Source organism: Salmo salar, chromosome 19 (genome assembly GCF_965601325.2).
Source record: "Salmo salar chromosome 19, fSalSal1, whole genome shotgun sequence".
Lineage (NCBI taxonomy): Eukaryota > Metazoa > Chordata > Actinopteri > Salmoniformes > Salmonidae > Salmo > Salmo salar.
In genome coordinates, this window is record NC_138309.1 from 5,233,160 (window position 1) to 5,259,804 (window position 26,645).

Sequence of the window (26,645 nt, forward strand, 5' to 3'; positions counted from 1 at the left end):
CCGATATTTCTCTGCATGTTTCGTCTGGAAGTGTCGGGACAAGTTGTAGTCTTTCAAGACAGCGATGCTCTCTTTGCACACTAAGCACACAGCTTTCCCTGATGCCTCAATAAATAAATGTTTCGATGTCCACTCTTGCTGGAACACCCTACATTTATTGTCTACTTTCCTTTTCTTTGAAAAACTAATTTTTGCGCTTTTTCTAGCTAGATACTATTTGTAACTGTGACGTGTGTGTCAGCCTGTCAGTCACTGGCTGTCCTCGTGCAGTTGTCATTTACACATGCCTTCTAAATAAATGTCACACAAGCGGTGGTAGTTAAATCATTACACAAAGGCGAGTACTCAGTGGGCTTTTAATTTTAATAACAAATACGTTTAAAAAAACTTTACTATCACAAATTCTTTATGTGATCTGAGTTTGATTCCGCGGGCCGCATTGAATCAGGTCGCGGGCCGGCCGGCCTTTGCCCAGGCCTGCTCTAGAGTCTGCTTCCTCAGAATGTTGTCTTCCGACATGTAGAGTTTTTTTTCTGGCTGTTGTTGCCTCCACTTGCCCTTTACAGTTGCTGTTAAGTCCACCATCAGTACCACATGACTAGACCATAAAAGGTCAGTGGTTCTGTCACGGCAGGACTCAGGGAAGGTGATGTACAGAAGCTATGACCAGCTTACCTCCACTACAAATTTCTATGAATACAATTCGCAGAATTACTTGTTATTTATGAACTTTCTAACTGATTAATTTAATAATTGAATGACTGACTGATTGATTGATTGATTGTAGGGCTGGGAATTTGCCAGGAACCTCGCCATATGATATTATCACGACATGATATGCATTGCGATTGTATACATTCTGATTTATATATGTATTGCAAACATATTGCTCACTATATATATGCTGCAGAGGGACCATAGAGAGCCATGAGAAAACTAGTTTTGATCAGTCATGAAAAGAAAAGTGCTGAAAACATGTTGGCTCACCATTTGAGAAGAAGATGGAGAACCAGCTATAGAAGGAGAAATATTGGAGTTTTGGCGCAAGTACAGCCGACTAGTGCTTTTTAACATTAAATGGAGTCATAGAATCGATTTATAATATCGGGAAAAAAAATATTGCGATACTGTATAGATTTTTTTCCCCCTTCACCTAGTTAATTGACTGTCTATCTTATTGCCCACCCTGTAGGTTCCTTAGTGCATTGGCGGTGCTGGCAGAGCGTCCAGAGCTGGTGGAGAGGGTGATGATCACCAGGGGCATCTGCCAGGAGGGGGCTTACCAGGTCAGGCTGTGTAAGGATGGTACCTGGATCACCGTCCTAGTGGACGACATGCTGCCCTGCGACGAGTATGGATACCTGCTCTTCTCCCAGGTGAGGCCGGGGGGGGGGGGGACACCACACCACACCACACCACACACACATGCGTATGGATATAGTATGCACGCAGACACACTGTTTACACACACATAACTATATCTAGTCTAGTCACTCACTCTCTCTGTCTCTCTCAAACTCACATACATGCATGCGTATACACAGTGTACACAATACACACACAAACAAATGATCATGCAGTGAACTGTCATGCAGTGACTATAGCAACCTAATACTTTTATGGTTGAGTGAAAACATACACACACACACACAGATTTTCAAACACTGTCATTAGTCATACACACGCACACTGAAATGCAGTGAATATAGCAACCTGATATTCCAACTGGTGAGTAAACACACACGCACACACTCATTCAGTTCATTCCAAGGTTTTCAAATATCAGCTGTGGTGGAGACAGAGGTTCTCAGAATTGTCATAGAGGAAATAATGAAGAGAGGGGAAACCCTACCTCTTCAAAGAGTATCTTAAATAATCCCACGGCACCCCCCTCGTAAACTAATACTCGCACTTTACTTTTTTCCCCCTTACTTGCTCTGACTTTGCTGATAGTACGTAATTATTTCTTCAATAAAGTAGCTACGCTACCGTTCAAAAGTTTGGGGTCACTAACAAATGTCCTCGTTTTTGAAAGAAAAGCACATTTTTTAGTCCATTAAAATAAAATAAAATTGATCAGAAATACAGTGTAGACATTGTTAATGTTGTAAATGACTATTGTAGCTGGAAACGGCTGATTTCTTATGGAATATCTACATAGGCATTTATTGCTTCTTTAATCAGTTTTATTGCTTCTTTAATCAGAACAACAGTTATCAGCTGTGCTAACATAATTGCAGTAGGGTTTTCTAATGCTCAATTAGCCTTTTTAAAATGATAAACTTGGATTAGCTAACACAACGTGCCATTGGAACACATGAGTGATGGTTGCTGATAATGGGCCTCTGTACGCCTATGTAGATATTCCATAACAAATCAGCCGTTTCCAGCTACAATAGTCATTTACAACATTAACAATGTCTACACTGTATTTCTGATCAATTTTATGTTATTTTAATGGACCATTTTTTTAGCTTTTCTTTCAAAAACAAGGGTATTTCTAAATGACCCCAAACTTTTGAACGATAGTGTATGACTGAGCTTGATGGGATAACCACCTATCAATCTTAAAATGAATGCACTCTGGATAGGAGCGTCTGCTAAATGACTAAAATGTAAATGTAGGGGCACTTAATTAACCAAAAGCACTGAAGGTCTTATTATTGTTATTGGAGAAGATCTGTATTTAATTACATTTTAACAGTTTTTCAGGACCTAAGGCTACAAAAATGAAATAGTCCTTCACTGCTTTTGTGAACTCTGAATGTTTTCTTCCCTGTATGTTCATTCATTACGCATAAATTTGACCTCTTTCCTTTCTTTCTTTCTCTTTCTCTCACTCGCTCTCTCTCTATCCCCTTCCCACCCTTTCTCCATCCTACTCTCTCCTTCTATCCCAATCCTTCCTTCTATCTATCCTTCTCTCTCTCCCTCTCTTGCTCTCTCTGTTTCTCTCGCTCTCCCTCTATCTTCTCTCTCCTTCTGTCTATCCTACTGTTCTGTCCCTCCCTTTCTCCATCATGCACTTCCCTCTATTCCCTTCACTACCTTTCTCCCTCCCTTTCTCCACACTCCCTCTATCACCTTACTTTCTCCATCCCCCTTCCCTCCCTCCTTTCTCTCTCCCTTCCCAGGCCCAGCGTAAGCAACTCTGGGTGGCCCTGATAGAGAAGGCCCTTGCCAAGCTCCACGGCTCCTACTTTGCCCTGCAGGCAGGGCGTGCCATCGAGGGCCTGGCCACGCTGACAGGGGCACCGTGCGACTCCCTCATGCTGCAGGTCAGCTCCACCAACCCCCGCGAGGAGCCCATCGACACGGACCTCATCTGGGCCAAGATGCTCAGTTCCAAGGAGGCCGGGTGAGTGGAATAGAGGAGATTTGTCTTTGGAGAAAGTCAATAATTCTCTGAGATGTATCATGATGTGCACAAATGGGACAAGGAAAGAAGTAATTACTTGGAACTTATCATGGGGGAGCTGCAGTGGCTCGTGTGTCTGTGTACCCATATCCGTACTCCCCCTCATGGAGAGAAAAATTATGCCGTTTTAAAGCAAATTTCCTGAAATTCTACACATTTTGCCATAGGATGGAGGCAAATGTTTGCAGTTTTTTTATGTAACTGATTATCAATGACACGACACATCCAAGTGTATCTGACCAAATTATGAAAGATAAGCATTGTACTTTTGAATTACGTAAAGTGAGTGTGGAAGAGCTGAACAAATGATTGTTATTATCAACAATGACAAGACACAGGGGTCTGACAACCTGGATCGAAAATTACAAGGGATAATAGTTGACGAAATTGCCACTCCTATTTTCCATATCTTCAATTTAAGCCTAATAGAAAGTGTGTGCCCTCAGGCCTGGAGGGAAGCAAAAGTCATTCCGCTACCCAAGAATAGTAAAGCCCCCTTTACTGGCTCAAATAGTGGACCAATCAGTTACCAGTAGGGAAGGACGTTCAAAAAGCACAGCACTTAGACAAATGACTGATGATTGGCTTAGAGAAATTGATGATAAAAAGATTGTCAGGGCAGTTTTGTTAGACTTAGTCTGCTGGAACTTAGATCGTAGACTTAGATCGTAGTCTGCTGCTGAAAAAACGTATGTATTATGGCTTTACACCCTCTGCTATTTTGTGGATAAAGAGTTACCTGTCTAACAGAACACAGAGGGTGTTCTTTAATGGAAGCCTCTACAACATAATCCAAGTAGAATCAGGAATTCCCCAGGGCAGCTGTCTAGGCCCCCTACTTTTTTCAATCTTAACTAACGACATGCCTTGAGTAAAGCCTTTGAGTAAAGCCAGTGTGTCTATGTGTGCGGATGACAGGGCTCCGGGCAGCCGAGCGGAAATGAGGGAAAAACGCCTCCCTGCGGACCTGGCATCCTTTCACTCCCTCCTCTCTACATTTTCCTCTTCTGTCTCTGCTGCTAAAGCCACTTTCTACCACTCTAAATTCCAAGCATCTGCCTCTAACCCTAGGAAGCTCTTTGCCACCTTCTCCTCCCTCCTGAATCCTCCTCCCCCTCCCCCCCCTCCTCCCTCTCTGCGGATGACTTCATCAACCATTTTGAAAAGAAGGTCGACGACATCCGATCCTCGTTTGCTAAGTCAAACGACACCGCTGGTCCTGCTCATACAGCCCTACCCTGTGCTTTGACCTCTTTCTCCCCTCTCTCTCCAGATGAAATCTCGCGTCTTGTGACGGCCGGCCGCCCAACAACCTGTCCGCTTGACCCTATCCCCTCCTCTCTTCTCCAGACCATTTCCGGAGACCTTCTCCCTTACCTCACCTCGCTCATCAACTCATCCTTGACCGCTGGCTATGTCCCTTCCGTCTTCAAGAGAGCGAGAGTTGCACCCCTTCTGAAAAAACCTACACTCGATCCCTCCGATGTCAACAACTACAGACCAGTATCCCTTCTTTCTTTTCTCTCCAAAACTCTTGAGCGTGCCGTCCTTGGCCAGCTCTCCTGCTATCTCTCTCAGAATGACCTTCTTGATCCAAATCAGTCAGGTTTCAAGACTGGTCATTCAACTGAGACTGCTCTTCTCTGTGTCACGGAGGCTCTCCGCACTGCTAAAGCTAACTCTCTCTCCTCTTCTCTCATCCTCCTAGACCTATCTGCTGCCTTTGATACGGTGAACCATCAGATCCTCCTCTCCACCCTCTCCGAGTTGGGCATCTCCGGCGCGGCCCACGCTTGGATTGCGTCCTACCTGACAGGTCGCTCCTACCAGGTGGCGTGGCGAGAATCTGTCTCCGCACCACGTGCTCTCACCACTGGTGTCCCGCAGGGCTCTGTTCTAGGCCCTCTCCTATTCTCGCTATACACCAAGTCACTTGGCTCTGTCATATCCTCACATGGTCTCTCCTACCATTGCTATGCAGACGACACACAATTAATCTTCTCCTTTCCCCCTTCTGATAACCAGGTGGCGAATCGCATCTCTGCATGTCTGGCAGACATATCAGTGTGAATGACGGATCACCACCTCAAGCTGAACCTCGGCAAGACGGAGCTGCTCTTCCTCCCGGGGAAGGACTGCCCGTTCCATGATCTCGCCATCACGGTTGACAACTCCATTGTGTCCTCCTCCCAGAGTGCTAAGAACCTTGGAGTGACCCTGGACAACACCCTGTCGTTCTCTACTAACATCAAGGCGGTGACCCGATCCTGTAGGTTCATGCTCTACAACATTCGCAGAGTACGACCCTGCCTCACACAGGAAGCAGCGCAGGTCCTAATCCAGGCACTTGTCATCTCCCGTCTGGATTACTGCAACTCGCTGTTGGCTGGGCTCCCTGCCTGTGCCATTAAACCCCTACAACCTTCCCAAGTTCTCTCACGTCACCCCGCTCCTCCACTCTCTCCACTGGCTTCCTGTTGAAGCTGGCATCCGCTACAAGACCATGGTGCTTGCCTACGGAGCTGTGAGGGGAACGGCACCTCCGTACCTTCAGGCTCTGATCAGACCCTACACCCAAACAAGGGCACTGCGTTCATCCACCTCTGGCCTGCTCGCCTCCCTACCTCTGAGGAAGCACAGTTCCCGCTCAGCCCAGTCAAAACTGTTCGCTGCTCTGGCACCCCAATGGTGGAACAAGCTCCCTCACGACGCCAGGACAGTGGAGTCAATCACCACCTTCCGGAGACACCTGAAACCCCACCTCTTTAAGGAATACCTAGGATAGGATAAAGTAATCCTTCTAACCCCCCCCCCCCCCCTAATAGATTTAGATGCACTATTGTAAAGTGGTTGTTCCACTGGATATCATAAGGTGAATCCACCAATTTGTAAGTCGCTCTTGATAAGAGCGTCTGCTAAATGACTTAAATGTAAAAATGTAAATGTAATGACTCAACACTACACGTCAGCTTCTACAGCGACTGAAATGACTGCAATGGGTGGGAAAGAATAAGTTAGTCCTAAATATTTCAAAAACTAAAAGCATTTTATTTGGGACAAATCATTCACTAAACCCTAAACCTCAACTAAATATTGTAATGAATAATGTGGAAATTGAGCAAGTTGAGGTGACTAAACTGCTTGGTGTCAAAACATATTGATACAACAGTAGCTATGATGGGGAGAAGTCAGTCCATAGGGAGAAGTCTGTCCATAATAAAGCACTGCTCTGCCTTCTTAACAACACTATCAACAAGGCAGGTCCTACAGGTCCTAGTTTTGTTGCACCTGGACTACTGTTCAGTCGTGTGATCATTGGCTCAGAACAGGGCAGCACGGCTGGCCCTTAAAAGTACACGGGGAGCTAACATTAATGATATGCATGTCAATCTCTCATGGCTCAAAGTGGAAGAGAGATTGACTTCATCACTACTTGTTTTTTTAAGAAGTGTTGACAAGCTGAATGTACCGAGCTGTCTGTTTCAACTACTAGCACACGGCTCGGACACCCATGCCCCACAGAAAATGCCAACAGAGGTCTCTTTATCAGACTATGGGAGGCGCACAGTACTACATAGAGCCATGACTACATGGAACTCTATTCCACATCAGGTAACTGATGCAAGCAGTAGAATCAGATAAAAAAACAGGAAAAAATACACCTGAAGAGACACACAAAGGTACAGACACACGCATACGCACACAACTGCTAACACACACATTTTACACACACGTACATTGTAATATTGTTGTATGGTGGTATTATACATTTTGTACTGTAGATATGTAGTGGTGTAATAATGTTATATGATGTACTGTTTTATCTTTTGTTTTATATGTAATGTAAGTGCCTTAATGTGTTTGCACCCCAGGAAGAGTAAGTGCTGCCTTGGCAACAGCTAATGGGGATCCCTAATAAATACGAATTATTATACAAATGGGCCCCAAGCCGGTCGGTGTTTTATTGGTCCGCGTGCCTATTAAAGAGTTGCCCATCCCTGGTCTCGGTCAATAACAAATCATTCATTTGAAAAGACATGAAGAGGCTTATTGAATGGGCCCTGATTAAGCTTACTCCTTGACTAACAAGCATGTTCAATGGGAGAATCCTTTTTTAGTCCAAGAGTAGGCTTATATCTGGGTCCACTTTGGCAACTGCCCCAAGTTTAAGGTGATGGAAATGGACTCTAACTTCTTCTAATGCGTCTCTATCTATGTTGTGTGGTGGATAGGTTTCTGATGGGGGCATCATGCGGAGGAGGGAACATGAAGGTGGATGATGTGGTGTATGAGTCGTTGGGCCTCCGCCCTCGCCATGCCTACTCTATCCTGGACGTACGGGACGTACAGGGCTACAGGTAAGAGCTGATTGGGTTATTAGTGGGACGGGGTGTGGCTAATTGGTCACACGTGATAAGGGGGTGTGGCTAATACGTTATTGTTGAAAAGGGCCATGTATCTTTCTTTTTCGGGAAATCCCGTCATTGTTATCCTTTACGTTTTTATCTATTTTTATTTATTTAGTTGTAAGAACCTTATCAAACCCTGATAAGAGTCCTTCCGTCCTTCCCAATTGCTTTTAAATAATCCTTTTAATTGCTTCAGCTAATGACATGCTCTCTCTCTCCCTCTCAGACTTCTGCGGTTGAGGAACCCGTGGGGTCGCTTCTCGTGGAACGGCAGCTGGTCAGACGAGTGGCCTGATTGGCCGCAGCTCCTCCGCCACGAACTCATGGCCCACGGCAGCAGCGAGGGCGTCTTCTGGATGGAGTATGGAGACTTCATCAAGTAGGTCCCGTCTTAATGTGCCAATCACCCAAGGACCTAGGACTAGTTCAGGGATGGGTGACTACGATGTTGGAGACCCACTGGGTGTGCTCTCACTAAAACCAACAAGTGCCAAGTAATTGACTAATTGGTAGTTAACCTCTATGGGCTAGGTGGGACGCTAGCGTCCCCCCCGTGGTGCACTCCATCAACAGCAGGTGCATTTCAAGAGCGGCAAATTTGAATCCAAATAAATGTCAAAATTCTAATTTTTCAAACATACAACTATTTTACACCCTTTGAAAGATAAACATCTCCTTAATCTAACCACGTTTTACGATTTCAAAAAGGTTTTACGGCGAAAGCATACATTTAGAGTATGTTAGGACAGTACATTTACAAGAGTTGTGTGTAATGTTTTGTCAATTCAAAGACAGGGTCACCAAAACCATAAAACCAGCTAAAATGATGCACTAACCTTTTACAATCTCCATCAGATGACACTCCTAGGACATTATGTTAGACAATGCATGCATTTTTAGTTCTATCAAGTTCATATTTATATCCAAAAACAGCGTTTTACTATGGCATTGATGTTGAGGAAATCGTTTCCCTCCAATAACCGGCAGTCAAGTCAACACCACAAATTAAATAATTAAAATTAGAAAACATTGGTAAAATATTATATTGTCATTTAAAGAATTATAGATTTACATCTCTTGAACGCAATCAACTTGCCAGATTTAAAAATAACCTTACTGGGAAATCACACTTTGCAATAATCTGAGCACTGCGCCCAGAAAAATACGCGTTGCGATACAGACTAGACGTCATGTTGGGGAGATCTAAAATCGAAAATACTATGTAAATAATCCATTACCTTTGATTCTCTTCATCAGATGTCACTTCCAGGTATCACAGGTCCATAACGAATGTAGTTTTGTTCAAAAAAGCTCATCATTTATGTCCAAAAATCTCCGTCTTGTTAGCACATGATCTAAGCCAGCCGGACTTCTCGTCATGAACGAGGGGGAAAAATATATTTACGTTCGTTCAAACATGTCAAACGTTGTATAGCATAAATCATTAGGGCCTTTTTTAACCAGAACATGAATAATATTCAAGGTGGACGAATGCATACTCTTTTATAACGTATTGGAACGAGGGTACCCAACATGAACTCGCGCGCCAGGTGTCTAATGGGCCATCATCGTTCCATGGCTCTTGTTCGGTCAGATCTCCCTCCAGAAGACTCAAAACACTTTGTAAAGGCTGGTGACATCTAGTGGAAGCAATAGGAAGTGCCAAAATATTCCTCAGCCCCTGTGTTTTTCAATGGGATAGGTTTAAAGGTAATACAACACATCAGGTATCCACTTCCTGTCAGAAAATGTCTCAGGGTTTTGCCTGCCAAATGAGTTCTGTTATACTCACAGACACCATTCAAACAGTTTTAGAAACTTTAGAGTGTTTTCTATCCATATATAATAAGTATATGCATATTCTAGTTACTGGGTAGGATTAGTAACCAGATTAAATCGGGTAAAAAAAAAATATCCAGCCGTGCAAATACTGCCCCCTAGCCCTAACAGGTTAATTAGCTGACTCAGCAGATAATCATCAGTGTGTAAGACTTAAACTGAGAGGCACTGACCCACTTCTGTCCTGCTTGCCTTGTTAATGCCAAGTGTTTTTGTTTTATTTGGTTGGTTGATTTGTTTTTTTTGGTGTGGTTGCTAGCTTGTTGAGTAGCATGAATTAAACTTAAAGTGCCTGGCAGTCCAATAAGTGAATGCTAGGCTGTGAATCAGACTCTGAGAGTGCATTGCAACAAGGATGCACCTCCCTTCCTGACTGTCAGCTTGTTTTGCTTTCTGTCAATTAAGTGAACGTTGCAATGTAGGGTACAAGGCCCAATGCTCTGTGCAGTCTGTCTGTCTGCCTGTCTTTGTTAAAATCCATCTTCTCCGTCAATTAAATGAGCAATAGAATCTAGAGTCTGTCTGTCTATATACTGTATCTGAAAGAAGAGAGAGAACCCAGTAACTCTGCTCAGCATACAGCAAGGTAAAGAGTACTTGACAGACAAATAAATGGTAGACAAGCAAGGTGAAGTCCTCGCAGCGTTTAACTCAATGAGTCCCACCTCGACACCGGCGCAATTTGGACTTCTAACCCCTTTTAAACACATTGTACCACTGGATTCATCTTTTTCTTCTGCGTCTGTTGGTACCAATCATTCGTCTGTGTGATTAACGGGAGCTGAGGTAGATAAGTGTTTGTGAGACGAGGGCAGATCCCAAAGGGCCTCAGGCTGGGTCTTTTTACAAAAAAGTCTGTAGAGTCCGAATAATTTGAGCTAGAAACTTTTACAAGCCATATATGAAAAGCTGAGACTCACGAACACGCACATGTAACATGACGCTCACAAGCTACACAAAAGTAATTTGAAGGTAAGGGGTTCTTCAACATAGAAGATAATAGGAAATCCAAGGACATAAAATCAAATCAAATTTTATTGGTCACATGCACATATTTAGCAGATGTTATTGTGGGTGTAGCGAAATGCTTGTGTTCCTAGCTCCATAGACTCTATAATACTGTAATAAACACACATAGTTGCTGTCACAAACTCCAAACTCTGCACAGTTGTCACTGACTAGTTGGATAATAATTTCCCACTGAGCAAACAGTTTCTGTACTTACAGCATTCATATAAATTCATTTTTATCAGGGATTTGCTTTGTCAATAAAACTCATCAATGAACTGTTCATGTGAAATTGTTTTGTGTTTTACTTGGCCCTGGTCATGAAAAGAAAATGATAAAACATTTAATTGTCAGGCTAAATTTATTTTATTATTATTTTATTTCACCTTTATTTAACCAGGTAGGCCAAGTTCTCATTTGCAACTGCGACCTGGCCAAGATAAAGCAAAACAGTTTGACACATACAACAACACAGAGTTACACATGGAATAAACAAACATACAATCAATAATACAGTAGAAAAATCTATATACAACATGTGCAAATGAGGGTATGATAAAAGAGAGGTAAATATACAGTTGAAGTCGGAAGTTTACATGCACCTTAGCCAAATGCATTTAAACTCAGTTTTTCACAAATCCTGACATTTAATCCAAGTAAAACGTCCCTGTATTAGGTCAGTTAGGATCACCACTTTATTTTAAGAATGTGAAATGTCAGAATAATAGCAGAGAGAATTATTTATTTTAGCTTTTATTTCTTTCATCACATTCCGAGTGGGTCAGAAGTTTACATACACTCAATTAGTACTTGGTAGCATTGCCTTTAAATTGTTTAACTTGTGTCAAACATTTCAGGTAGCCTTCCACAAGCTTCCCACAATAAGTTGGGTGAATTTTGGCCTATTCCTCCTGACAGAGCTGGTGTAACTGAGTCAGGTTTGTAGGCCTCCTTGCTCACACACGTTTTTCCAGTTTTGCCCACACATGTTCTATAGGTTTGAAGTCAGGGCTTTGTGATGGCCACTCCAATACCTTGACTTTGTTGTCCTTAAGCCATTTTGCCACAACTTTGGAAGTATGCTTGGGGTTATTGTCCATTTGGAAGACCCATTTGCGACCAAGCTTTAACTTTCTGACTGAAGTCTCGTGCTGTCGCTTCAATATATCCACAAAATTTTCCTCCCTCATGATGCCATCTATTTTGTGAAGTGCAACAGTCCCTCCTGCAGCAAAGTACCCCCACAACATGATGCTGCCACCCCCGTGCTTCACGGTTGGGATGGTGTTCTTCGGCTTGCAAGCCTCCCCCTTTTTCCTCCAATCATAACAATGGTCATTATGGCCAAGCAGTTATATTTTTGTTTCATCAGACTAGAGGACATTCCTCCAAGATGTACGATCTTTGTCCCCGTGTGCAGTTGCAAACCGTAGTCTGGCTTTTTTTAATGGCGGTTTTGGAGCAGTGGCTTCTTCCTTGCTGAGCGGCCTTTCAGGTTATGTCGAGATAGGACTCGCTTTTTGTACACTTTTTTTCCTCCAGCATCTTCACAGGGTCCTTTGCTGTTGTTCTGGGATTGATTTGCACAAAAGTACATTAATCTCTAAGAGACAGAATGCGTCTCCATCATGAGCGGTATGATGGCTGTGAGGTCCCATGGTGTTTATACTTGCGTACTATTGTTTGTACAGATGAACGTGGTACCTTGTGGAGGTCTACAATTTATTTTCTGAGGTCTTGGCTGATTTCTTTTGATTTTCCCATGATGTCAAGCAAAGAGGCACTGAGTTTGAAGGTAGGCCTTGAAATACATCCACAGGTACACCTCCAATTGACTCAAATGATGTGAATTAGCCTATCAGAAGCTTCTAAAGACATTACATAATTGTCTGGAATTTTCCAAGCTGTTAAAAGGCACAGTCAACTTAGTGAATGAAAACTTCTAACCCACTGGAATTGTGATACAGTGAATTAAGTGAAATAATCTGTCTGTAAACAATTGTTGGTAAAATTACGTGTCATGGACAATGTAGATGTCCTAACCGACTTGCCAAAACTATAGTTTGCTATCAAGAAATTTGTGGAGTGGTTGAAAATGAGTTTCAATGACTCCATCCTAAGTGTATGTAAACTTCCGACTTCAACTGTAAGGGCTGGACATGCAGATAAATGAAAACCCGGTTTTTGCTGGGCTCTCGGGACTGATAGGATTAACCCTTGTGTTGTCTTAAGGGTAAAAAATGACCCACCACTATGTTTAACAGCAGAGAAAACCCTAAATTATATTTTTTCAACTTGAAATTTAACAACTTTTCCTAGAGTGACCCCAACATTAGAAAAAGTGAAACATTGCCTTTGTCAATGTTTCCATGAAAGCTGTACACCACCAGGGTACAAAGATTGTCTTAGGGTCATTTTTGACCCGGCAGTTATAAAATCATTTACACACCACAAAGACACACACACACACACACACAATGATAAATTGAGATTGTGTGTGCTACTGATTGAACTCTGACAAAACTAAAACGTTCTTGTGCACGTGCAGCATCTCCCCTCCATGACCCCACACATGACTCAAGTTCACAGACAAAATAAACAAAATTTCAGACAAAATAAATTTTTCTTATTTACTAATGGAGAATGCAGTCAAAGGCTATGATGTTGCAGATGACAGTACCCCCAGTTCTCTCTTTGCTGAAGCCATGAGTGCACGTTTCAGTGACCAACAGGTCATACATCAGATCTTTTCAGATGTCCAGGAGGAACAAGAGAACAATGATTTAGAAGAGGAGGAGGTATCTCTCCCTATTTTCCTCTTAGACAGTCATCTGTCTGCTTTTCTTTTTCATTTTCCCAGAAGAAGTGAGGGATAAGAGGGAAGGAGGTGAAAGAGATTGAAATTTCTCCACATGTGCCCTTGCGCTTACTTTCATCTTTGAAACCAGAGAGAGGGAAAGACACACACCACCACCCCTCATCTTACCAGACGTAGCTGTTTTGTCCTGCCGATTCACGGAAAACCCAGCCAACTGTACATTATCCGTGTCGTCATTCAGCCACGACTCTGTGAAACTTAAGATATTAAAAAAATGTATGTCCCGTTGGCAGGATAGTCTTGAACAGAGTTCATCCAGTTTATTCTCCAGTGATTGCACTTTGGCCAATAGAACGGATGGTAGACGCAGGTTACCCACGCGCCAATGAATTCTCACAAGGGACCCGGATCTGCGCCCACTGTACCTCCGTCTTTTCTTCATGCGAGTGATTTGGGCCTGGTCCGGGAGAAACAGTATATCCTTTGCATCAGACTCATTAAAGGAAAAATCTTTGTCGCTGTTCTGATGTCCAGAAGCTCTTTTCGGTAATAAGACACGGCAGCAGCAACATTATGTACAAAACAAAATAAGTTACAAACAATGCGGGGGAAAAAAACACAAAATAGCACAATTGGTTAGGAGCCAGTAAAACGGCAGCCATCCCCTCCGGCGTCATTAACAACAGCGCAATTGGCTTTCAGCGACGAGTGTGTGCATAAGGTTGTAAGATCACGTCCTGGTCAGGATTGAACTGACTCTGTTACACAGTCAGAGATTCTAATCTTGTCTAACAGTGTATTTTTTTGTTTCTCCCCACAGGTACTTTGACTCGGTGGACATCTGTAAGATCCATTCGGATTGGCAGGAGGTGCGGTTACAGGGCTGTTTCCCTAGCAGAGCCTTTGGTCCTGTTACGGTCACTGCCCTGACCGTGCTGGAGAGGACCGCGCTGGAGTTCGCCCTCTTCCAGGAGGGCAGCAGGTACTCTCGCTCTCTCTACTCGCTCTCTCTTTTTCGACAGGCACCTGTTGGAATGAAAAATACATATTTTAAACTTCTGAATTTCTATTTCCCTCCTTCCTCTAGGCGGTCGGACACAGCAGACAGCCACCTGTTGGACCTGTGTATCATGGTGTTCAGAGCATCGTTTGGCAGTGGTAACAAGTTGACCCTGGGCCGGCTGCTGGCCCACAGCAAGCGGGCCGTTAAGAAGTTTGTGGGCTGTGAAGTGATGTTGGAGCCGGGCGAGTACGCCATGGTGTGCTGCGCGTTTAACCACTGGCAGATGAACTTCAGCGGAGTGGGGCTGCCCACACCAGGTACGCACACATACATACATACATACAGTCATACATACATACATACATACATACATACATACAGTATATCCCTCTACAGATTAGCATGAATGGATGGTGGAGGAGTACTGCCCACACTAGGTTCACACATATGTTCAAATAAACCTACCATTAAAATTATAGACTGATCCTTTCTTTATCAGTGGGCAAACGTACAAAATCAGCAGGGGATCAAATACTTTTTTCCCCACTGTACGTACAGACATACATACAGTAGGGGAAAAAAGTATTTGATACCTTGCTGATTTTGTACATTTGCCCACTGATAAAGAAAGGATCAGTCTATAATTTTAATGGTAGGTTTATTTGAACAGTGAGAGACAGAATAACAACAACAAAAAAATCCAGAAAAACACGTCAAAAATGTTATAAATTGATTTGCATTTTAATGAGGGAAATAAGTATTTGACCCCCTCTCAATCAGAAAGATTTCTGGCTCCCAGGTGTCTTTTATACAGGTAACGAGCTGAGATTAGGAGCACACTCCTAACCGCAGCTTGTTACCTGTAAAAAAGACACCTATCCACAGAAGCAATCAATCAATCAGATTCCAAACTCTCCACCATGGAACAGACCAACGAGCTCTCCAAGGATGTCAGAGACAAGATTGTAGACCTACACAAGGCTGGAATGGGCTACAAGACCATCGCCAAGCAGCCTGGTGAGAAGGTGACAACATTTGGTGCAATTATTATAAGAAACACAAAAGAACTGTCAATATCCCTTGGCCTGGGGCTCCATGCAAGATCTCACCTCATGGGGTTGCAATGATCATGAGAACGGTGAGGAATCAGCCCAGAACTACACGGGAGGATCTTGTCAATGATCTCAAGGCAGCTGGGACCATAGTCACCAAGAAAACAATTGGTAACACACTACGCCGTGAAGGACTGAAATCCTGCAGCACCCGCAAGGTCCCCCTGCTCAAGAATACATATACATGCCCGTCTGAAGTTTGCCAAGGAACATCTGAATGATTCTGAGGACAACTGGTGAAAGTGTTGTGGTCAGATGAGACCAAAATGGAGCTCTTTGGCATCAACTCAACTCGCTGTGTTTGGAGGAGGAGGAATGCTGCCTATGACCCCAAGAACACCATCTCCACCGTCAAACATGGAGGTTGAAACATTATGCTTTGGGGGTGTTTTTCTGCTAAGGGGACAGGACAACTTCACTGCATCAAAGGGACGATGGACGGGACTATGTACCGCCAAATCTTGGGTGAGAACCTCCTTCCCTCAGCCAGGGCATTGAAAATGGGTCGTGGATGGGTATTCCAGCATGACAATGACCCAAAACACACGGCCAAGGCAACAAAGGAGTGGCTCAAGAAGAAGCACATTAAGGTCCTGGAGTGGCCTAGCCAGTCTCCAGACCTTAATCCCATAGAAAATCTGTGGAGGGAGCTGAAGGTTCGAGTTGCCAAATGTCAGCCTCGAAACCTTCATGACTTGGAGAAGATCTGCAAAGAGGAGTGGGACAAAATCCCTCCTGAGATGTGTGCAAACCTGGTGGCCAACTACAAGAAACGTCTGACCTCTGTGATTGCCAACAAGGGTTTTGCCACCAAGTACTAAGTCATGTTTTGCAGAGGGGTCGAATACTTATTTCCCTCATTAAAATGCAAATCATTTTATAACATTTTTGACGTGTTTTTTCTGTATTTTTTTGTTGTTTTTCTGTCTCTCACTGTTCAAATAAACCTACCATTAAAATTATAGACTGATCATTTCTTTGTAAGTGGGCAAGCGTACAAAATCAGCAGGGGATCAAATACTTTTTTCCCCCACTGTACATACACACATACAGTATATCCCTCTACAGATTAGCATGAATGGATGGTGGAGGAGTACTGCCCACACCAGGTACACATACATACATACATACATACATACATACAAACTGTGAGCGGACCAAGTCATTTGGTGTCACTCTAAAGCGGAAAGGTGGAATAAACTAGTCCAGAGTAGGTTTTCTTGATTCAACACAGTTCTCTATTGAGGGATTTCTGACAATACAAACACTCCAACACAGTCAATGAGAATCTCCAAAGGAACAACATACATCTTCTTCTTTAGATGACACAGGATCACATTACGATTATCTTCAAACTATAACAACAATCACATATTCGTCACCGTCTTAATGGATCTTCTTGGATAGCACCTCTCTCTCCGTAGCCATTCTCCAGAGATAGTTTATCTTCCCCCTTCTCTTGCTGGTTCCATCCTCTCTCTTGTAGGGGAAAGAGAATATCTCATTAGTACCGTCAGCTGTGCTTAATTGACTCTGGTTACCTTGTCTCACATGCCTTGTAGGGCTACTATCCGTGAGCCCAGCCTGCCCTCTGGTGGTCCTTCCACAATACATACATACATACATACATACATACATACATACATACATACATACATACAGTATATCCCTCTACAGATTAGCATGAATGGATGGTGGATGAGTACTGCCCACACCAGGTATACATACATACATACATACATACATACATACATACATACATACATACATACATACATACATACATACATACATACATACATACAGTATATCCCTCTACAGATTAGCATGAATGGATGGTGGAGGAGTACTGCCCACACTAGGTTCACACAAGCTAACACACACACACAAGTTTGTGTTCTCGTATACATTTCCATGTTCACAAACATTCACACACACATATTCAAAAACAACAAAGACATTCCGAACCGGCAAAGCATTCAATAGGGAGAATATGCCTATGGACTATTCATCTATTATAGACTCCCAAGGACCATGTATTGTCAAAAACTAGCTATGTTGTCAATTCCATAAGTGCTAATGCCTACACCTTTAGTTAACCTGCTAGCTTGTGGATTGAACCTAGCCAATCACAATGGAAACAAAATGGAATCTTCTCTTGTCTTCTTTTAGTGTCGAGCCCCACAAGTGCACAGCGTCCCAGCCAAGACTTCCCAGGGTACATTCTGGCCATCTACAGCTCCCGTCAGGTGATGGTGGAGCAGGTGGAGGCTACCGCTACCACGCTGGCCGACGCCATCATCCTACTGACCGAGAACAAGGGAGAGAGACACGAGGTGAGGAGGGAGTAGCGTACACCACATACACATACTCTGTAACAGACACACACTCGCACAGCGACGGCAAAGAGAGCATTTCACTACTGGAGACGAAACACATCCAGTTATAGAAATCAGAAACAGGCATTACCTAAACATAGTAGGTAGATTGAATAGAGAGAGACTGTGTCACAGGCATATGTGGAAGTCAAATGGCATCTTATGTATGTACTATTTACAATGTATTTGTGTCTGTCTGTTTATGTTTCTGTCCGTATCTTTGTTTCTGTCTGTCTGCATTTTTTTGTGTGTCTGTCTCTGTATGTCTCTGCAGGGTCGCGAGGGCATGACGTGTTACTACCTGACCCACGGCTGGGCGGGACTGATCGTGGTGGTGGAGAACCGCCACCCCAAGTACTACCTCCACGTGTCATGTGACTGTACAGACAGCTTCAATGTAGTGTCCACCCGCGGCAGCCTCAAGACCATCGACAGTGTACCGCCTCTACACAGGTACTACTGTACACCACACAGTACATTGTTTATATAGGCATTTTTAGAATGTAAGCTTACACAGGTGCTAGTAGGCAGAGGTGGGACCAAGTCACTATTTTTCAAGTCACAAGCAAGTCTCAAGTCACAAGTTTTTTTCAAGTCAAGTTAAAAAAAACTATTGGCTACAGGCAATGACTTATTCAACTACAAATCTTTGTCAATGTATTGAGGCTACCAGACGGCCCTTTTCATTATTTTGTCTACATCACATTTTGATTATATAATAATACATTTTAACAACAAATTAAAAATGCAAGCATCATAAGTAAATGATCAATTTCAAGCAATTTTGACATACCAAAAGATCAGTAGGCCTAGGCTAGTAATTGTTGCTTGATGGCCCATGGCTGGTGAACTAGCAAAGTAAACAGTTCATATTCTTGATCACCAAACAATTTTTGGAGCTGCATATTCATTTATGGCAATCCTCTCTCCCTAAAATGTGATGTTTGCACTGCATCTGATCCTATAGCTGTACAGCAAATCTGCAATCTGGTCACTAGCTTAGTGGTTTTCACACTTTCTGACCCGCAACCCCCAAAAAGGAGTGGTTCAAAGCTTGCGACCCCCGCACATGTACGAAGGGCGAGCACGCGCATGAAATCGCTGCCCAAATGTAGCAGCCATAAACGGTAAAGCATTTTCAAAACGCAAGATAGAGAAAAATAACTGCGTTTTACACCTGCATTTTGAGCAGAAAGTCATTGATGTTAGCAGTCAATTTCAACAAGGAATGTCATGTCACATTGTCAGTCCAGAGCAAACAGGATCATATACCAGTAGGCCTATGCAGCGGAGGTTGCAGGATCGGATGGAAAGCATGATCTGTCTGTAGCCTTTTTCTTCCTCACAAATATCGCAATTCATTCGCCAGAATGTTACATCTTCATCCCATAAGTATTGAAGGTTGTGCAATGTTACAGCTTGCCATCTTTAGACATATAGCCAGTACCACCACTGAAGTATATAATTTTAACTCACCCAAACTAGGCCTATCTGAAATATGAAAAGGATCAATGAAATCAGAAGCGTCCCCAAAACATGCGTGCACCAGTTTTCACACAAAAGTTGGCATTTATAAAAAACTAACTTGACGTGAGAATGTGTTTATCCTCCCGCAAACTTTAGACTATGCGTACGCCGTTTCTACTGGTTGAAGTATTGCATTGCAAGAAGGCAAAAAAAAGTGTCCTTGTGTAAATGGGGAATATATGATGACACTCTTATTCATAACAAAAGAACAGGTAGGACTAGCTAAATTACAAGATTCAATCATTCGTCATTATTGAGAAAAGCAAATCGATTTATCTTTGCATTCTAAAATAATTTGAAATAGGCATATTTCCTATTATTTATTTTATTTCCATGATCATTGCAGAATAAATTCCTCACCTTTTCGGACTGTGATGGTTTCATAGGCTATTCGCAAAATAGCCTATAGGCCTACAACAAGTTAGGATAGGTTGCCATTCGTCCCATCTCTCAATTGACCCACTTCACAGTAGTAAATAGATAAGCTATATCAAGTAGTCTATTTTGCTCTATGCGATCTGATCCTAAGCGCAGTTTATAGGCTACATATGAGTACTATTCTGGCCATGAGTTTATATTCCCATAGTAGCCATACACCAAATTACCATGCGCATCTCTCAATTAATTGGTACTATTAGTTAGGCTATTATATTTTCAAGTTTTTGCTCTATGCATCCGACAGGGAGCACAGTTTATAACATACAGTAGAATTTAGCAGGTGAACAGACAGTTGATATTTTTCATTGAAGTGTGTAGGCTACCACTGTAAGTAGGTCTACTGTAGGTTTCATTTTTTTTCGAGTAGACAATGTTTCAGAATTCGCGGGCAGTGAAGGATATTAAGGTTCGGGAAAAAGTGGATGCAAAACATTCAAACAATCTGTTTACAGGTCCACAACAATTTGCAATTGTTTTTGTCTTTCAGAAACGGTCACTACAAAATAAAACATTCTGCCATGACCTCCAAAGACATTTGATCAAGTTTTCCATTGCTATTTCCTTTAGATACTGTCTTGGTCTAATTCCAATACTTTCAGACTATACACCATAAAAGGTGAATGATGGGCGTTTTCAGGCGGAGTTCTAATGCCCGTTCACGCATGCAGGTCTAATTCATAATGGGTACATGGGGTATGTACTGTATGGGGTTCGCCAAGTTTATAAATCTGATATTTTTGTGCGTGTGCAGTGTTTTCAGAAATGGTGCACGCGGATATTTAGTGTTAAATGTATGGTTATAAATGAGGCCCCAGGTAGACCTTCTTTCCCGACAGAGATCATTGCGGTGTTGTCGGCATTGTTCACGGTGCGGTTGGGAGCGGGCGGTCAGATCAGACAATTTTGAGATGAAAATATTTGAGTTGTCCTGCAGATTATTTGGTAACAGTCATCTTTCTGCTTTGTATGCATTAGCCTACAGTGAGGGAAAAAAGTATTTGACCCCCTGCTGATTTTGTACGTTTGCCACTGACAAAGAAATGATCAGTCTATAATTTCAATGGTAGTTTTATTTGAACAGTGAGAGACAGAATAACAACAAAAAAATCCAGAAAAACGCATGTCAAAAATGTTATAAAATGATTTGCATTTTAATGAGGGAAATAAGTATTTGACCCCTCTGCAAAACATGACTTAGTACTTGGTGGCAAAACCCTTGTTGGCAATCACAGAGGTCAGACGTTTCTTGTAGTTGGCCACCAGGTTTGCACACATCTCAGGAGGGATTTTGTCCCACTCCTCTTTGCAGATCTTCTCCAAGTCATTAAGGTTTCGAGGCTGACGTTTGGCAACTCGAACCTTCAGCTCCCTCCACAGATTTTCTATGGGATTAAGGTCTGGAGACTGGCTATGCCACTCCAGGACCTTAATGTGCTTCTTCTTGAGCCACTCCTTTGTTGCCTTGGCCGTGTGTTTTGGGTCATTGTCATGCTGGAATACCCATCCACGACCCATTTTCAATACCCTGGCTGAGGGAAAGAGGTTCTCACCCAAGATTTGGCGGTACATGGTCCCGTCCATTGTCCCTTTGATGCAGTGAAGTTGTCCTGTCCCCTTAGCAGAAAAACACCCCCAAAGCATAATGTTTCCACCTCCATGTTTGACGGTGGAGATGGTGTTCTTGGGGTCATAGGCAGCATTCCTCCTCCTCCAAACACGGCGAGTTGAGTTGATGCCAAAGAGCTCTATTTTGGTCTCATCTGACCACAACACTTTCACCCAGTTGTCCTCTGAATCATTCAGATGTTCATTAGCTTCAAACGGGCATGTATATGTGCTTTCTTGAGCAGGGGGACCTTGCGGGCGCTGCAGGATTTCAGTCCTTCACGGCGTAGTGTGTTACCAATTGTTTTCTTGGTGACTATGGTCCCAGCTGCCTTGAGATCATTGACAAGATCCTCCCGTGTAGTTCTGGGCTGATTCCTCACCATTCTCATGATCATTGCAACTCCACGAGGTGAGATCTTGCATGGAGCCCCAGGCCGAGGGAGATTGACAGTTCTTTTGAGTTTCTTCCATTTGCGAATAATCGCACCAACTGTTGTCACCTTCTCACCAAGCTGCTTGGCGATGGTCTTGTAGTCCATTCCAGCCTTGTGTAGGTCTACAATCTTGTCCCTGACATCCTTGGAGAGCTCTTTGGTCTTGGCCATGGTGGAGAGTTTGGAATCTGATTGATTGATTGCTTCTGTTGACAGGTGTCTTTTATACAGGTAACAAACTGAGATTAGGAGCACTCCCTAAGTGCTCCTAATTAGGAGTGCTCCTAATCTCAGTTCGTTACCTGTATAAAAGACACCTGGGAGCCAGAAATCTTTCTGATTGAGAGAGAGTCAAATACTTATTTCCCTCAATAAAATGCAAATCAATTTATAACATTATTGACATGCGTTTTTCTGGATTTTTTGTTGTTGTTATTCTGTCTCTCACTGTTCAAATAAACCTACCATTAAAATTATAGACTGATCATTTCTTTGTCAGTGGGCAAACGTATGAAATCAGCAAGGGATCAAATACTTTTTTCCCTCACTGTACCTATTGTATTAAAAGCACATTTTTGTCACATTCACACACCCAGAATTCACTGCTTCAAGTTAAGTAGCCTACCTCTCCTCTCTTAGTTGGGCGTGTGACATCAAGTACGCCTAGTATATGTGTAGTCTCAATGAAATAGAGTAGGCTGGCTATGCATGGGCGGAGAAGCACGAGGCAGTTATCTTTCCAAAGAACTGTACCTCCTAAATATGAATAGGCTATAGTTTTCTACATTGCCTAGAAATACATTTTTAGAATCCATACTTCGTTATATACCACCTCACTGTTCACGGAATGATTACAATGTTTTCTGGCAATGTTCTCTCCCGGTCATATTCTCCACTATTCATATACCACATCTTTCTGTTGAGGACGGTGCATGACCATGCATGACAATGTTTCCTGACAGTGTTTTCTGACTGTGTCTCCCCCTGCAGGCAGGTGCTGGTGGTGCTATCCCAGTTGGAGGGCAACGCAGGCTTCTCTATCACCCACCGGCTGGCCCACCGCAAGGCCGCACAGGCCTCACTAGGGGACTGGACCCCCACCAAGGCCAACCACAGCCCCCAGCTCACCCCCGACATTGACGGCCTGCACCGGCCACGACCCCTATGACCACGGCCCCCCCCCCCCCCCCCCCCCCTCACACACACATACACAAGCTAATGACACACACGCGTACGTGAACACATACGTGCGGAAAGAGGGGGCTGTATCAAGCTGAAATACACACATAACTTTTGGAGAGAGGGGGTAATTGTGGAGACATGCATGGGGAGGATGACTGGACAGAGTACAGGAGGATTTCCTCCTCCACCTTTTCCTCTAATTCCTCGATCCCTGAAGGATGAGGACTCAATCCTGCCAAACGCACCTGGATCCAGTTGGGAATTAGGAGAAGGGGGTGGATTGATGTGCCATTTTGGATGTGATGAGGGACACCTCCCAGGTTAAATCAGCATTTCAGGGTGACTAGAGGGGTCCTGAGCCTGAGATCCTTCAACCTCCAACCAACAATGAAGAATTATCTAGCCTTGTCAACTACAATGCTGTACTGTATGTCTGACAATGGACCAGTTACAGTTGAAGTCGGAAGTTTACATACACCTTAGCCAAATACATTTAAACTCAGTTTTTCACAATTCCTGACATTTAATCCTAGTAAAAATTCCCTGTCTTAGGTCAGTTAGGATCACCACTTTATTTTAAGAATGTGAAATGTCAGAATAATAGTTGAGAGAATTATTTATTTCAGCTTTTATTTCACCTTCCCAGTGGGTCAGAAGTTTACATACATTCAATTAGTATTTGGTAGCATTGTCTTTAAATTGTTTAACTTGGGTCAAATGTTTTGTCTAGCCTTCCACAAGCTTCCCACAATAAGTTGGGGGAATTTTGGCCCATTCCTCCTGACAGAGCTGATGTAACTGAGTCAGGTTTGTAGGCCTCCTTGCTCGCACACGCTTTTTCAGTTCTGCCCACACATTTTCTATAGGATTGAGGTCAGGGCTTTGTGATGGCCACTTCAATACCTTGACTTTGTTGTCCTTAAGACATTTTGCCACATCTTTGGAAGTATGCTTGGGGTCATTGTCCATTTGGAAGACCCATTTGCGACCAAGCTTTAACTTCCTGACTGATGTCTTGAGCTGTTGCTTCAATATATCCACATAATTTTCCTCCCTCATGATGCCATCTATTTTGTGAAGTGCACCAGTCCCTCCTGCAGCAAAGCACCCCCACAATATGATGCTGCCACCCCCGTGCTTCACATGTTTGGGATGGTGTTCTTCGGCTTGCAAGCCTCCCTCTTTTTCCTCCAAACATGACGATGGTCATTATGGCCAAACAGTTCTATTTTTGTTTCATCAGACCAGAGGACATTTTTCCTAAAAGTTGCAAACCGTAGTCTTGGCCGATTTCTTTTGATTTTCCCATGATGTCAAGCAAAGAGGCACTGAGTTTGAAGGTAGGCCTTGAAATACATCCATAGGTACACCTCCAATTGACTCAAATGACGTCAATTAGCCTATCAGATGCTTCTAAAGCCATGACAATGTCAAGCTGTTTAAAGGCACAGTCAACTTAGTGTATGTAAACTTCTGACCCACTGGAATTGTGATACAATGAATTATAAGTGAAATAATCGGTCTGTAACAATTGTTGGAAAAATTACTTGTTCCATGCACAAAGATGTCCTAACCGACTTGCCAAAACTATAGTTTGTTAACAAGAAATTTGAGGAGTGGTTGAAAAAACGAGTTTTATTGATTCCAACCTAAGTGTATGTACATTTCTGACTTCAACTGTATATTACACAGACAGACACCCTAATCAGAACAGAACTGCGCCTGTTCCTTCCCTAACCCCCCAACAGATGTCAACGAATGCCGAGGAAGACTGACTGTTGACCCCGCATCTCAAAGGTTAAAGGTCATTCAGAGGTCAGGGTGGAGTGCTGTAACTACTGAGCCACCTTGGGGCTGTTCCCCCATTGAGCCAATCCGCTACGCGACCTGACCACCTGAACTCACTGTTCTTGGTCTATGGACCCAACTCACCATACTCAAGGTAGAAGTTGCCTTGAGCTGATCTAGGATCAGATTCCCCTCCTTATAGCCTAACCTTTACCATTGGCGGAAGAACTGCAAAAATGTACCTTAGATCAGCGTCTAGGCCTAGGGGAAACGTTGTCCTACTCCCAATAGGCTCTGCTGTGTGAGGTTTGGTGAGGGAGGGAGGGAGGGGGTTAAGTGCTCTCTCCCCCAGGCTCCTGTCCTGCCTCCTGCACCCTGCACCTGTGGAGCTGTCAACTATCAACAGGATGGGGAGGGGGTACAATTCTGATCCTCTATTCTACACTCTGGTACTACGTGAGCCAAACCCGACTACCAATTTTACCACAATCATTTATATTTTTTAGAAGCCATGTTGTCGTTGCCAGTCTCTTTTTTTTTTTTATTTTTTATCAGCATTCTTTGGTCTGTATTTTGTATGTGTGCTTGAATTGTTTAACAAGCCATCTAGTGTCCCATCTCTCTGTTTCCCGTCAGTCTGTCTGTCTGACGGTCATCTGTCCAAGCCCTCCCCAGTTTCTCTGCTGTTGAAATGCTGCGTTATTATTTCTCAAATGCAAGGCAAATCCTATCCACTTCATATAAAAGCTGGACTTTGATTCTGTAAAATGTAAAATCAATGTGTTTCATATAGCATAGCTGGAATCTTCAAGTTGTTAGACCTCGCTATTTTAACTCAACATACTGTTGTTCATTATCCATGCTATCCGTCACTCCGGATGAGGCGACAGGTTTGGGAAGGTAGCTGCTTTTCATCCATGTTAGCTGTTTGTTTTGAGTACAAGGGAAGAGAGGTAGAGAAAGAGCTTATGGTACAGATCAGCAAATTGAGTCTATCTGGGTGTCGTGAAAAAGAGGAAATGTAACCTCTTAGCCTCTATTTTCTCTCTTTCTTCCTTGTCTTATTTTCTCCCTCAGTTAAGCAATCAATGTCGAAGGAGGCAAGAAAAATGTTCCAATCACCTGCTCTGTCTCCCTGAGGTTGATTGACTTTGCACATTCAGTCAGCCTGTCTGCTCACATTTGGCACATGTACATCAAGTCTCGCTCCAGCATTAACATCAACTCTTCAGATACACAAAGCTAGTTAAAGTCGTGCTGGGAAAATACAACTGTGGAGGTCAATGGATCATTGTCATAATAAAGTCTCCATTGTAGGTCTTCCTGAATTGTTAGTAGTCTCCATTTTAAGAAGACAGACTAACTAAGGGAGTACTTGGGGAAGCCATGATTGTTTGGACAGTGAGTTTAGTTTAGTACATATTTATTAGGCATCAGATGGAAGAAAATGGACTGAAACGGGGAGGGACTACCTAGACGTTAATTTCCGTTTTTCATTGCCCGTTCTAATGAACAGGATCTTGAAGAGCAAGTGAGTTTGTTTTAGCGTTGGAGGAGCATTTAGTTAGGTTGGTGCGTCAACCTCCAAAAACAGAGCATCTGCACTGCTGTCCCTAAGAGACGCGCCAACACATTAGAGAACAAATTCTGCTTTTTAATAACAAATTAGATGTTTTATTGGAC

General features: G+C 43.1%; 1 protein-coding gene across 2 annotated transcripts in view; it reads left to right on the top strand.

The window, feature by feature from the left end:
- Positions 1–26,290, top strand: part of LOC106578335 (calpain-15) — a 77,087-nt gene extending 50,797 nt beyond the window's left edge. For both annotated transcript variants that reach the window (XM_082965572.1, XM_045701996.2), the window contains exons 4-12: positions 1,193–1,376; positions 3,135–3,358; positions 7,651–7,776; positions 8,054–8,206; positions 14,313–14,474; positions 14,580–14,812; positions 17,780–17,943; positions 18,260–18,438; positions 22,983–26,290. In XM_082965572.1, coding sequence (XP_082821698.1) covers positions 1,193–1,376; positions 3,135–3,358; positions 7,651–7,776; positions 8,054–8,206; positions 14,313–14,474; positions 14,580–14,812; positions 17,780–17,943; positions 18,260–18,438; positions 22,983–23,160 — 1,603 coding nt within the window. In that variant the 3' untranslated portion in view covers positions 23,161–26,290. The remainder of the gene's footprint in view (positions 1–1,192; positions 1,377–3,134; positions 3,359–7,650; positions 7,777–8,053; positions 8,207–14,312; positions 14,475–14,579; positions 14,813–17,779; positions 17,944–18,259; positions 18,439–22,982) is intronic.
- Positions 26,291–26,645: the final 355 nt, after the last annotated feature.